This window comes from Mus caroli, unplaced genomic scaffold, assembly GCF_978045245.1.
Source record: "Mus caroli unplaced genomic scaffold, Mus_caroli_1 scaffold_4, whole genome shotgun sequence".
Classification (NCBI taxonomy): domain Eukaryota; kingdom Metazoa; phylum Chordata; class Mammalia; order Rodentia; family Muridae; genus Mus; species Mus caroli.
Window position 1 is genome coordinate 124,380,341 of NW_028227259.1, and position 14,191 is coordinate 124,394,531.

The following is a 14,191-nucleotide window of genomic DNA, read 5'->3' on the forward strand; positions in this document are numbered from 1 at the left end:
CATGGGAGGCTGGACTGCCCAGAGCCATGTTCGTTCTCTTCCCTGGCTCATCTCCTGTTTGCTTGCTCCTTGTGCTCACCCCACACACCTCTGCCTCCCCCACTCACTGCTGAACCCTCTCGGGGTCTTTTCTCCTCTCTGCCATCTGCCACAGAACCCCCGAAGAAAAAGCGGTCTGCAGTGTTGGATGGGATCCTGGAGCAGCTGGAAGATGAGGACAACAGTGACGGCGAGCAGGCTCTCCAGCTGTGAGCTGGCACTGCCAGGGTACATGGCTCCAGGGCCCCGGGGCTGGATAGTGCCATACAGGAAGTCTCCATGGGTCAGGACCAAAGGAGTCAAAAGCTCGCAGCAAATATGGGATGCCAGAACAACTTTGCTGCAGACTCTGCACCAGTGCTGAGCAGCTGCTGACCCGGCACCTGCTTGTGAGATGGTTCCATGAGGAGCTCAGGCCTGGCATCCTCCTGTGGCGTGGCTGGCCAGACTCTGGGATGAGTGACAGGGTGCACAGCCACTGTAGAGCTCAGCCCTGGCCAGCCAGGCTCCTGCAGCCCTGTCTCGCCCTCAACAGGACTGCTGGCCAGTGGACAGAGCTGGGGACTCTACCTCATCACCAGGGCCCCTTCCTTGTCCCCGTGATGCAGCCAGGTTCTGAGTCCTGCTGCCAGGTTCACAGGCTGAACTGCGCCAGCACCACTGACGGACTCTGCTGCTCAAGCGGAGGCCCTGGGAGTCGTACCTCCCTGAGGACAAACCAAGGTACCTCTGTGGGTATCTCCCTTGAGACAAGGCATTCCTTGCTGGATAGACTCCAGAGGCTATCCTAGGCCTTGAGATGCACACATGGGGTGCTAAAAAGATGACTCAGCAGTTAAGAGACTGTACCACTCTTCCAGAGGACCCAGGTTCAGTTCCCAGCAGCTACTGGGGTGAGTGAGCCACACTCAAGACTACTCATTAACCCCAGCTCCAGAGGACCCAGCGCCCCCTTCTGGCTTCTACAGGCAATTGCACTCATCTGGCACATGAAAAGAGATAGATACACATCAATAAAAATAAGTATTTTCTATTTTTAGAAAATGTTCACATCAGGTGCAAGCCAGTCCCCCTCCCCCCATGTGTCCCCTCGCCTCTGCCATCCCCCCACTCCCACCCCCCAGTCCCATACCCTCCCCACAGTCTGCAGCCACAGCCACCGCTCAGGACCAGGATGGCAGGGGCAGGATCAGCTGGGGCTGGCGCACTCAGGCTTCGCCCGAACAGAGCCGAGCTCAGACTCAACATCTAATTCAATTTGTTCTGCTGAGATTGAAATGTGAAATGGTTGCCAGTCAAAAACGTTCAAAGGACAGAGAAGGAGGGAGAGATGGTGCCTGCCGGAATTTAAATTTTAATGAAAATGACTTTAACCCTTCCGGTAAGGGTCTGGAGGAAATGGAACTGGCCCTCTGGTCCCCAGAATGAAGCCTCCAGGACTCTGCACCTTCCCTCTCACTCTGCTTCACTGGGGATGGCTAGAGGTTTTCCCTTGCAGAGTCGCTTCTACTTCCTCCCTACTTCCTTGTAACATGCTTGCCCCTGCTGCAGAGAGTGAGAGCACCTTTGTCTGCCCCGCCCCCACACTCCCCATCCCCTTCAGGACACATGGCCCCCATCAGAGCTTGTGAGTCTCTCCTTGTTTGCATTTATTCTAGGTAGGACTGCACTACCCAGGCTCGTCCTGCTCTTCTGGGCTCCAGCAACCCCAGGCTCCAGGCACAGGGCCCTGTGCCCACTCCTAATCCTGTCACAGCAGGTTATTTGGGGTCATACCCATCCTAACAGTAGAGCAGTGTCTTGCACTGGCAGGCCCCAGGACTTGGTGTTTGAAATGGAGAGGAGAGTCTCAGTGTCTCTCTCTCTCTCTCTCTCTTCCCCCCCCATACACACACATACCAGTTTCTCTCTCAGTGCATCCTAAAGATGGGTGGCATTCCCCCCAGTACCAACGCTGCACAGAGGGTTGGCACCAGCTCTGTCTGGCAAAGGGCACAAGAGGGCTTCCAGACCACCATCCAGACAGAGCCCCAAAACAGAAAGCATGGACCCAAGGCACGGGGAGGACATGAGGAGTCCACACTGACTTCATTATTCAATTCATGAAGTCATTCCCCAGGCAGTTGCCACAAACAGATCCACAGGTTTTCCAGGCTCTCCGGATTACTAACAAGGGGTCATTGAGAGCTCATTGGCTAAAACATGATTGCTAAGAAACCTGACAGCCCGAGTTCAATTCCTGAGCCCCACATGGAAGGAGGAGAGAACAAACCCCCACACGTTGTCCTCTGACCTTCACACATGCTGTGGCATTCACACGTGACCACACCAAGTAAGTGTGAAAACTATATATTTAAACACTTATATATCAAATTATATTTTAATACATATTTATATACTAAATATGTATATTTTAAGTTTTTCACATTTATTTTGTGTATATGTATATATATATATGTAACACTGCCGTGCCAGCTAAGATCATATATCATCTACACAGATTGCTATGGCAGTAGGCCTGAGTCTCAGCTCCGTCACATGCAGCCTGGATGACATGGCGCTGACTTCCCTGGGCCTCAGTGTCCTTCCAGGACAGACACACCGGCTGGTGGCAAGCCATCTTAGTTATGGCTTTGATTTAACTGCAATTAAGCCCCATGACCAAAGACAACTTGGGAGGAGAGCGTCTACTTAGCTTACACTTTGAAGTCACTGTTCATTACTGAAGGAAGTCAGGACAGGAGCTCAAGCAGGGCAGGAGGCAGGCGCTGATGCAGAGGCCTTGGAGGGGTGCTGCTTACTGGCTTACTCCTTATGGCTTGCTCAGCCTGCTTTCTCAGAACCCAGGACCTCCAGCTCAAGGATAGCCCCGCCCACCCACAATGGTCTGGGCCCTCCCCCCACAAATCCCTACTAAGGAAATGCCCTGCAGGCTTGCCTACAGCCAGCTATTATGGAGGCATTTTCTCAATTGGAGCTCCCTCCCCTCAGATGACTCTAGCTGTGTCACGATGACATGAAATTATCCAGCACAGATGCTTAAGTCAGGACATGCCAAGAGCTGGGAAAGGCCCCAACACACTTACTATAAACTCTCTGCTGTGGTCATCCCATCCCCCCAGTGCAAAGAATGATCTCATCCTCCACTCCCAGCAGGCTCCCCCACTTCCCAGATGCCCTGGAAGCCAGAGTGTTCGAGCACAAACCCTAGGCTGGGGTTGTCCCTGTGAGTGACAGAGGGGGCCTACATGTTCGCCGGACACCCAAGATGCCTTCACCTCCAGCTTCCTTAATAAACCCCACTTCTTAATTGTGCCCATCCTGACAGTGATCCACTGAAGCCAGGCCCTGGGCAGGAGCCAACACCAAACGCATCCATGCTTGCAGATCCGCACAGCAGCAGCTCCTGCCTTCTCCTGGGAGCCGTGGAGAGAGTCCTCCCTTCCCACGACTCCAGGTGATATCACCACCACCCACCTGCGAAACCTGCAGTTCACAGAGTGGTTTACTGGAATCATAGGCAGGGATTGCCATACAAAGGGGAAACTGAGGCTGGAGAAATGATCCAAGCTGCTCACAATGAATATTCCAGGAAGGTGCAAGAGGAAGGCAGGCGCCCCCTCCTCTCAGGTCCCACCTCATGGTTGACTAATGACTGAGCCTCTCTCTCCCTTTTGCCTTGTGGGAGGAAAAAAAAAAGAAATCTTGGTGAGCATGTGACCCTACCATCCACAGACAGCAGAGAGAAGGCACCTGTTCCTGTTAGGATACCTCAGACTGTGCCCCCGAGAGGGGGATGGTCTAGAGCAGTGAATATCAATCTGTGCGGCAGGACCCCTCTGGCAGACCTGTGTCTCCAAAAATATTTACATTTTGATTCCTAACAGTAGCAAAATCACAGTTACAAAGTAGCAACAAAAGTAATTTCATGGGGGGTGGGGGTCAGCACAACATAAGAAGCTGTATCAAAGGGTCTCAGTACTAAGAAGGTTGAGAACCACTGGTCTAGAGAGGCAGGATCCAGAGCTCCCCCCACCCCAAGAAAAAAACGCTTCTGCTCCCATTACAAGCATTTTTGGGTAATGGAACCAAAAATGCAAGCTTCATAACTCAGCGCTCAGTGAAAGAGAATCTTGTAGAGTCAGGGGCCTCCAGCTGTATTGTTTTTGAGAGTGTGCACCGGTGAAGGTGTGTTCTGGCCCCTGGCCTTGGGGGCCTTCAGTACAATGAAGGCAAGTCTCCAGAGTGACTGGAAAGGTGCGCATGTCTGGTGTTGCTCACAGGAGACTGTGTCGTCATACAGTCCAAAGGATGCTACCAGCACGGTAGAGGAAGAACTCCTGCCCTGCCCCTCAGGCACAGCCTGGAGTCCTCATGTGGCTCCTACACTGTTCTTTTGACCAGGACATGGTAACCTGGAGAACCATGGTAACTGCCTCCTTCTGGGAGCCATCGAGAGTCCTCCCTTCCCACGACTCCAGGTGATATCACCACCACCCACCCTGGACTCCTGAGAAGCAACCTATGTAGTTATGTAATTCTGGGAAACAATCTATGCTGTCATCACTGTGACCAAACACCTAGCAGGTGCAACTTGGGGGAAGGAGGTTTTCTTTTGGACCACGGTTTGAGGGTGCAGTCCATCATTTTAGGGAATGGCTGCCAGGTGTGACAGCCAGTGTGGGAACCCGATGCTGCTCGGTCACATCTTGAGATGGCCAAGAAGCAGGGCCACACTGGACCCAAAGTTCCTCCCAGCCCCAGTGATCCACTTCCTCCCAGAAGGCTCCTTTTCTAGAAGGTTCTCCAGCCTCCCCAGTGTCGCCTGCTGGGGATCAGGCGGTCAAACAGTCAGTGAGAGGGACTGCGCCCACAGCTGTGAGTATGGAGGAGGGAAGATGTGGAAATTGGGGTCACAATCAATCTCCCACACTTACTACTTTTAGGGTGTTCTGCCTGCATGTATGCCTGCAGGCCAGAAGAGGGCACCAGATCTCATTACAGATGGTTGTGAGCCACCACGTGTTTGCCGGGAATTGAACTCGGGACTCTGGAAGAGCAGCCAGTGCTCTTAACCTCTGAGCCACCTCTCCCACACATTTTTAATGCATCTTCCACCCATGTCTCTTTCTGAGCACTACCCTAGAACCAGACCCACTCTGGCTCGTCTGCTCTCCCCACCCCTTCCCCTGTCTATGCAGCCTGTCTGCCTTTCACATCTGGATGCTATTTCCCTGGAGCAGTCCGCACTGGCCACCTGAGACTTGGCCCCTACTACCTCACCTGACCCCTCTCCACACCATAGCCTGGAGACTCCATCACCTGGCTCTAAGCCCTTTTAAGAACAAATACAGTGGGTTCTTGCCCCGTGCTATGTACTGCATCGTCCTCGCACCCAGGCAGATTTTTTTTTCTTACCAGTCTGAGGTTTGTCCTGCCCAGCCCAGCAAGGTGTTGGCCAGGCAGGTGACTTGTCTCCCAGCTTTAGGGGAAGGAGCACTACTAGGGACTCGGTGACACTCCTCAAACCCTTCCTTAGGGTCTGGGTGAACTTTCCAGATAACTCCCTCCATTGGAAGGGCCTATATTCTGTCTTCCCTCAGAAGTTAGGATGGGGAGCCACCATCCCTGCTGGGGGGGAGGGGTCAACAAATGCAGGTGCTCCCCCCACTGCGAGCACATTCCTCCCCAAAGCAGTTGCAGGTTGCTAGTGGTGCCCATCCCCAGTTGAGAAGGTACTCAGGAACCCCACCAGCCAGATCCAGTTCATCTTATTCCCCTAGAGTTGTCCTTTCAGACCTGAATCCCCCAGGGAAAACTTTGAATCTAGGAAGCTTCGTCTGGGACATGGCCTCATTTCTCTGCGTTCTGGTTTCTTTGCAATTCCCCAGGCCTGGCAGCCGCCCTCACTTCAGAGCCTGAATCAGAGACAGAGGCCCCACTTTGCCTGTCTCCCTGATGCTGCGGCCTCGTTTCTGGGGGACCCTTGGAGGAAGGAGCTAGCATCTTTCTTGTGCTCCCAGCAGGCCTAGTCTGAAAAGCAGTCTCAACTCTGCCGCCTTCTGTCCTGCTAGGCTAGCCCTCTGCCCTATGTCTGCTGGCTCCCACTGTATGCAAAAGGTGGCAGATGCTAGAGCAGGCCGTAGGCATTGATCAATCCTGATCCCTGCCCCACCCCCACCCCCCAGTGTTTTATTTTATTCTGATCCAAGCATCTCAGCTCCTGGAACAAAAGTCACCCTCTCTCCCCAAAATAAGGCCACACCCAAAAGTCCCCACCCTCAGGGTGAGAGGTTAAACACCACCTTTTGATCCCAAAGCATAGGCTGGAAACCTCACACAGCCTAGATCCTGTCCAGAAGGTCCCCAGATCTGCCTCTGCTTGAGTGAAGACTGGGAGAAGACCACTCCTTCCAGATGGTTCCAAGGACCCAGAGGATGCGAATCAAGCCAGGACCAAGGGAAACATAGCAGCCAGACATTCTGCAGTTTGGCTGATCACTGCCCAGTGCTAGGCAGTGGACAGTAAGCCAAGGAAAAGAGAGTCCAGGTCCCCATGTCCTCCTCCCAAGGGACAGAGTGACAAATGATACCTATCGGCCTGTGCCTGTACAGCGGGGCATGCATGAGTAGCAGGGGAGGATGGCTCAGTGGTTGGTGATTCTGCATCCCAGCTCCAGATCCCCAATCAAAGAATGATGGAGATCCTGTATGGGGTGAGAGGCACAAGGCACCTTCAAAGCAAGGAGAGAGGGGCAAAGATGGGAGGCCATGGCCGCCCAGCCCTCTTGGTCCTTCTGGCTGGAAACTCTGCTACTACCCCCTAGGTTTTTGCCACTGCCGAAATAGTACGCTGTCAGCCAGGGGCTGCTCCCAAGGCACCGCTGTCCCCATCTGAGGACCATGGCAATGTTTCAGGGCTGCACATATCCCCTGTCATCCTGGAGGCCGGGAGCAGTCACGTGGCATCTGGCTGAGGCCTCAGATGTGTCGGCTCATGAATATCAATCAGGCCGGGTAATTCACAGAAAGAGGAGCCCAGATTGGCTAATAAGCAACGGTTTCACCCCAAACTGGGCCTGGGGAAGCAGCGGGCAGGTGTGGGCATGATGTGACTGGAATTGGAAAGCCAGAGAGTAAAGCTGTAGGCAGCAAGGTAGGGGGCTCACCAAACAGCTCGAGGAGTGGGGAGGCCCCTCACAAGCAGCAGGCTCAGAGCCACAGCTTAGAGCATCCATAGGTAGAGATGTGAAGAACTCAGTCTATGTACTGGGGGAAGGGGCTGTGGCCTTTCAGGATGCATAGGGCCCATATCCCTAGCATCCAGTTGACATCAGTCATGGGGAGACCCCTCAGGTCACCTCTGCCCTAACTGAGAGGCAGGACCACTCTCTCCAAGGCTCCTGGCCACAGTTATGACTCCCAGTTGCGTCCCTGAGAAAGAGGTGAGCTGTCTGTATAGGCTGCTCCAGCAGACTGGACCTTCACCAAGCAGGGGGAGGGCAAGGCTGAAGGAGAGTGCCCAGTTCCTGAGGATTGAGGGTTACCCACTCTCTGTGACTCCGGAGCCCCCGGTTCTCACCAGAACCAGGACCCTGGGAGACTCGGGTCTGACTCACCAGAGGTTTAGCCCTGTTGCTTACAAAGCTCTGGCCTCAGGAAAGTTATGAGGTCATCTCATTCTGCAGTTTCTACTGATGTTAGTGGGGGTCAGAAACAACTCCCCTACCCCACCCCCAGAACCTACCGGGTGAGCTTACTGGGGTAAGTCACCAAGTTATGTGTCTCACACAAGACACCAACTTTGAGCCAAATCCCCATGTGTAGGGCAGGCTCCAGGCACTAAGATGAGACACTGTGGACCCTAGATGACGTCCCCATCCTCCACCTCTCCCATTATTGATAAGGCTTGTCCACAGCCTTAAGTGACGTCATCACCAGTGCCTCCATACAGGTTAAGTTATTTCATAATCAACACCCCACAAGTCAGGCACCCCCCTGCACATGTCTTATCCTCAGCTCCAGTGAGAAATTCAGAAACCAGAGAGACTAGGAGACTTACTCAAGACCACACAGCTGGCAAGAGAGCCCAGGCCAGAAGCAGGCTGAGTAGCTGCCTGTTCCACTATAGACTCCCCCGCCCCCACCACAGCCTCTGTCCAACATCCCTCAGACCCAGGAATGCCACCCTACCTATTTGTGTAGGTGGTGCCAAGGCTGTGGGAGCTGAAACCTTTCCTCCCTATGCACACAGGGAAGGGTACTGGGCTGCTAGGCAGAAAGTGATAAACGAATCTTACACCTACTGGGTGCAGTCTGTTTTGGCGGCCCTGGTCCTCAGTGCTGGGACAAGAGCTGTCTCCAGCAACAGCACATATGTCCAACTTGAGTTCTCCCAGAGGATGCTCGGAACCAAAGCAAGCTCCAAAAAACTGGAGGGGGGGTTGGGGGGGAACACTTTTTGATGAGACTGCACATGTTCTGCCAACTCTTAGATGCAGTATAGAGGAGACAGAACACAAAGTCCCTGTCATATTCCTGGGGGAGAGGGGTAGAGAGATGGATTTACTGAAAGGGAAAGTATTGTTCTGGGTTGGGAGCCACCCTGCAGGATGGAGCAGGGGGAAGTCACTTCCCGGTAGGACTTCTTCCCTCAGGGCTATGTGATGGACTCACCGCTCTCACCACTCTGTCTGTCTGTCCATCCACCCAGGCTAGCAGCTGCAGAGCCACTGCTCGAGGATGGGGGTGGGGGTGCCCAGCCGCTGCCACCCGTGAAACCCCATGGTTTCTCATTTTCCCCTTGAGTGGTTTCTCAGCCCGGCTGGACCCGAAGCAGAGGCTGGGATGGAGACCCAGGCGTGGGGAGGAGATGATCAAGCCATCTCTCTCTCTCTCTCTCTCTCTCTCTCTCTCTCTCTCTCTCTCTCTCTCTCTCTCTCTCTCTCTCTCTCTCTCTCTCTTTCTCTCTCTCTCTTGCCCCTCCCCCAGGACAAGTGGCTGAATACTCAGGGAGGGTTCTGAGAGAGGAATTTACAGGGGCTCACCCTGACTCATCCCTGGAGGCAGGATGAAGCTGTGTCTTCATACAGAAGAATGCAGAGCCTGCTGGGGAAGGGCCACAGCTCACAATGAAGACACAGGCTGAAATTGTGGGCTCTTGTTCAAAGCATTTGGGTTCATTTTCCTAAACTCAATTAGGGTCTCCAAATTCTTTTCTTGGGACACTGTTGGGGACAAATTCACTGTTTAGGACATTCCAGGAACCCGCAAAAGCTATCCTTTCTGTCATTCTTAGAGGCTGTGACCCTGTGACATGAGAGAGCTTGAAGCCCCCCAGCTTTCCTCATACCTACCTGTGACTTATTAGTGTGTGTGGGGGGGGTGTCATAGGCTCAGAGAGGTTTATAGCTTTGCCCAGGGTCACACAGCTTAGAAATAGCAGGGTCACGCTTCAGTTCCTGGGTCTGCTGGACTCCACATCCAGTGCTCTGACATAGAAGATACTATGTCAGGTGTGAAGAGCGAGGGAGAGAATAGGCTGCGAGAGAATTAACCTTCCTTTGGATTCTTCACGTTCCTTTGTAGCTCCCCCACAGGACTGAGGTAGCCAGAGAGTGTCCCTGCCTCTGCAGGCTCACACCTGCTGACCAGTTAGCTCACACCAGAGTAACCCCAGGTGCCACCATCCCCACCCGACTCTGCTCAGAGCTCATAGCTTTAGCTGGGCATCCAAGCTAGGCTTTACCTGGTCTGTTTTCTCAGACTCTCACTCTCAACGATGTTACAGCTGCCCCGTCTCTGCCAACCCTGCCTCCATTATCATGAGAACCACCAACCATGCCTGGGTAGAACCTGGGACCTCGTAGCTGCCAGACCCACTAAGCCCTGCCCCAGCCTGACTCTTCCCTCCCATTCTAGCCATTGGGTCATCTTGATGTCCCCACACAGCATGGACTTGGCCTTGTTGCCCCCCAGTCAAAGACCCTCTGCTCCAAGACATCTCCAAGGAAGTCCTGCTCCATGAGGCTGGGAAAGAAGGTCCCCTGTCCCACCACCCTGGCTAAGTCCATGTGTCCTAGCACCTACCAACCTCACACACACTGCACTTTACTGGACATTCTTCTTCATCTCTCAGGCTTCGCAAGGACAGGGTCTGTTTTCTTTCTTTTACTTTTTTAATTTTTAAAAATTATTTATTTTATGTATGTGAGTACACCATTGCTCTCTTTAGACACACCCGAATTGGGCAGCAGACCCCATCACAGATGGTTGTGACCCACCATGTGGTTGCTGGGAATTGAACTTAGGACTTCTGGAAGAGCAGTCAGTGCTCTTAACCCCTGAGCCATCTCTCCAGCCCAGGGTCTGGATTACTTCTGACACTCTGGTGCCCAGCCGAGATACACAGTTGGGGAATGAATGGGTGCATCTGTAGAGGACATTTCTTCTTCATATTCCTCTTGCCCCCACTTCAAAGATGTAAACACTGAGACCTGAAGACTGCCACACAGCTGTTGTGGGGGCAGGGGGGGGGGGGGAGGTGGTATACAGTGGAACATGCAATTGTGGAACAATGCTTCTGGCCTGGACTCTCTTGTAAGCTATATGGTCTCCTAGCCTCTCTGGTTTCTGAATTCCTCACTGGAGCTAAGGATAAGACATGTGCAGTGGGTGCCTGCCTTGTGGGGTGTTGACTAGGAAATGACTTGACCGGTATGGAGGCGCTGGAGATGTCACTTGAGGATGTGCAGAGCCATCCATTGACACCAAGTACCTGCCCTGTTACAGAGGCAGAGCGCCTGTGTCTCACCCCTCGGGTGGTACCAACTCGGCAGGGATCTCTCCACAGAGGGGGGTTGGAACTCAAGACAGAAGTTGGAGGCCTGGGTCTGAGTCCCAGCAGAAGAGCAGCCACTGTGGGCACTGAGTTAGAGTCACAGGCTCGGGTCTGGCTGCAGTAGCTTCGTTAGAATGCAGTCCTCAGATCAGCTTCTCTCTGATGGCTGCGAGTGATTGACACTTACAAATTACCCCGCCGAAAGTGTGGAGTCTTTGACCCCTGTGTAACATCTTTGGCAAGCCTGAGGTTTGCCAGCATTCTGTCATCTAATTACTACAAATCCCTGGAAACTTCTCCGGCCGCTGAATTTTTAATGCGGGGCAATTTCAACGTGCAGCCTGGCCCAGATGGGTTCCGCTCTCCTCCCCTCTCCCCGCCCCTCCTCCCCTCCCGGAGCCACTTGTTTTGCTTTAAATCTCACCAACTTCCAGATGAGCTGGGGGGCTCACCCCGAGAAGGCACAGAGCAGCCTCCCAGATCTGATCTGTAACCATGCTGTGAGCTCCTGTCTCCTCCTACCCCGCCGCCGCCGGGCTAGCCTAACATGCAGGGTGGTGATGGACCAGGCTCCTTGGGGGACACACGGTGTGAGTGCGCGAGTGGCCCCTTTGCTTGTCACTCGGCAGGCGGCAACCTGTAAGGTGGTCACCTTCACAGGACACGCTGGCAAAGCGAGCGAGGCCCGAGGCGAGCGCTTCTCAAGGTGACCACTCCCCCTAGTCTTTTAGGCCCTTGGAGAACGGCGCCCAGCCAGGCAGGTGGCACAGAGCCGAAGCCGGCCTACCGACTTGTTCTCCTGCAGTGACCCTGAGCCTGACCCTGCTTCCTCTGACCCCAAGGGAGGCCACACTAGTCAGAGGAAGCGTTACCAGAACCTGGGTGGCAGAATAGACTCAAGTCTGCCACCCAGCGGAAAATCAGGCCGCCCCCACCGAGATTCGCTCATCCAGGATCCCAGGCACCTGAAGTCTTCAAGTGGAGATGGAGCACCCTGGCAGATGCCCGTTGTCCCAGCACTCAAGGCTGAGGCAGGAGGCACATTTCAAAGACAGCCTGGGCTACATGGTCAAGCTCCATCCAAACCAGACAAACTCAAATAACACATGTACCCAGTATAAAAGTCTATAAATGTGAAAATGGCCCCAGTCTCAGGAGAGTCTCTCCCAATCATGTGTGATTTTCAAGTCTTCCTCCCTCCCTCCCTCCCTCCCTCCCTCCCTCCCTCCCTCCCTCCCTCCCTCCCTCCTTCCCTCCTTCCTTCTTCCTCTCTCCTTCCTCCCTCTCTCCCTTCCTTCTCCTTTTTATTTTTTAATTTTAAGATTTCTTCTCTCTCTCTCTCTCTCTCTCTCTCTCTCTCTCTCTCTCTCTCTCTCTCTCTCTCTCTCTCTCTCTCTCTCTCTCTCCTGCAACGTCCTCCCAAGTGCTGGAGCTAACAAAACATGCCACCACACCCAGCCTCAGCTTTAAAATGTTCATTTTCCCCTTTCACCTATATTTATCGTACACACATATATGTACATATATACATGTGTGTATGTATGTATGTGTGTATGTATATGTATTTGTGTAGGTGTGTATATATAGTTTGTATGTGTATGTGTATGTGTATGTATTTGTGTGGGTATGTGTGTGTGTGTGTGTGTATGTAGTGTGTGTGTGTGTGTGTATATAGTGTGTATGTGTATGTATTATGTGTATATGTGTGGGTATGTGTGTGTATGTGTGTATATATAGTGTGTATGTGTGTCTATGTATGTGTAAGTATTTGTATATATGTGTGTGTATGTGTATGTATGTATTGTGTGTATGTGTGTGTGTCCCCAGATGCCTTTTAAACTTGTTCCCAGTCAGCCTCCGAATAGCCATCACTTTGCAGTGCAGGAGCCCGTACCTGGTGTGGAGCAAATCCCACCAGAGCCCCCTCCCTGCTTCACCCTTTTCAGGAAAACGAGGCTTGGCTTTTCAGGCCTGTTTTTTCTTACACATGTACCCAGCTGATAAAATATTCCACCTCGCCCCTTGTCCCCGTGGGACCCGCTGTCTTACGGGGAAAGGGTTTGTATGACAGCGAACCACAACAGACACCAATGTCGCCTGGAAACCCTGGGGTGGAGGTGGGGGATGGTGACTCCTTATTCAAATTTCCTCTTTGATAACAGTCTTGCTGGAGAGGGAGGGACCTGCCTTTCTCTGCAGGCTCCACTGGGCTGGAGGGCCCCTCTGGTCCCCTAGTAAAAGATGCTGTCCAGATCTGGTCCCCTCCATTGGCTTCCCAGGGGAGTCCTGCAGCGATGGAGCCTGTGCTTATACAGCAGGCCTCTGCCTGGGCTCCAGGTATTGAGTTGCCTTCCCTGTCCCCCAAAGGCCAAGCAGGCTGCGCAGAAGCAGCCGTGGCTATGGGCACAGTGGGGCCACCACACAAGACTCGTAGGCCAAGGTGTTCCACAAAGATGCAGGGAGATGCAGGAGAGTGGTGGGTTTGTTCCAGGGAGCCTCGGAGGGGGTTTTTACATGGCACCTTCCTAGAGGATGCTTGGCCTTGCTTCTATTGCCACACGCTCACCCGTGACTCCAAACTGGGATATTATATAGAATGGAGTATGGAGCACAAGAAGGCTTGTGGGGTGGGAATCCAGACCTGCCCCCCAATGCTTTCCCATTCCCCTTACCAAGGACAGCAGATTGTCACACTAGGGGTCCTCAGCTCAGGGGTGGACTGGCACCCCAAGAGCCAGGTCACTCCAGGCTCTGAATGGAGGGCGGGCAGATCCACAGACCCTGCACTTGAAGGAGCTTTGAGTGGACCCTGAGGCCCACAGACCATGAGGGAATTAAATCCATCTCAGGGGAGAGGAACATCATGTCAGGAAGACAAGAAGAGAGAGGAACCCACCAGGAGGCAACAGCACACAACAAATACTCCGAATATTGGTGCCCCTCATGCAGGCCTCACTGGGAATGACCTAATGACGGACAGTCACTTAGACAGGGCTGTGTGAGTGTGAGCTGCCAGAGTGACCCAGGGTAAGCCATGGTGGCCTTCCCACGGGCCATGAGACCTTGTGGCTGGGCAGGGCTGGGAGGTCTGTGTATAAGCTACAGTCAGATCCCTCTGCATAGCTGGGTCATCGTGGGTTAGCAAAGCCAGGCTCACATTGAAAGGAAAGCATTGGGCCCCAATGTGAGCCCACCTGACCACTGGTCTGCAAGCCTCATATCTCCAGGATAGGGGAACGAACCACGAGGGTGTGTCAGTGATCCTAGGGTCTTACCTCTTTTATTTTGAAGTGTGATATGTATGCATATATG

At 53.3% G+C, this 14,191-nt stretch overlaps 1 protein-coding gene across 1 annotated transcript in view; it reads left to right on the forward strand.

Annotated features, from left to right (window-relative positions):
* The window catches only part of Rbm19 (RNA binding motif protein 19), an 83,313-nt gene extending 82,230 nt beyond the window's left edge, over window positions 1-1,083 (forward strand). Inside the window, exon 24 of the mRNA XM_021162701.3 lies at window positions 155-1,083. Within this exon, the coding sequence (XP_021018360.1) occupies window positions 155-252 (98 nt within the window). The 3' untranslated portion in view covers window positions 253-1,083. The remainder of the gene's footprint in view (window positions 1-154) is intronic.
* Window positions 1,084-14,191: the final 13,108 nt, after the last annotated feature.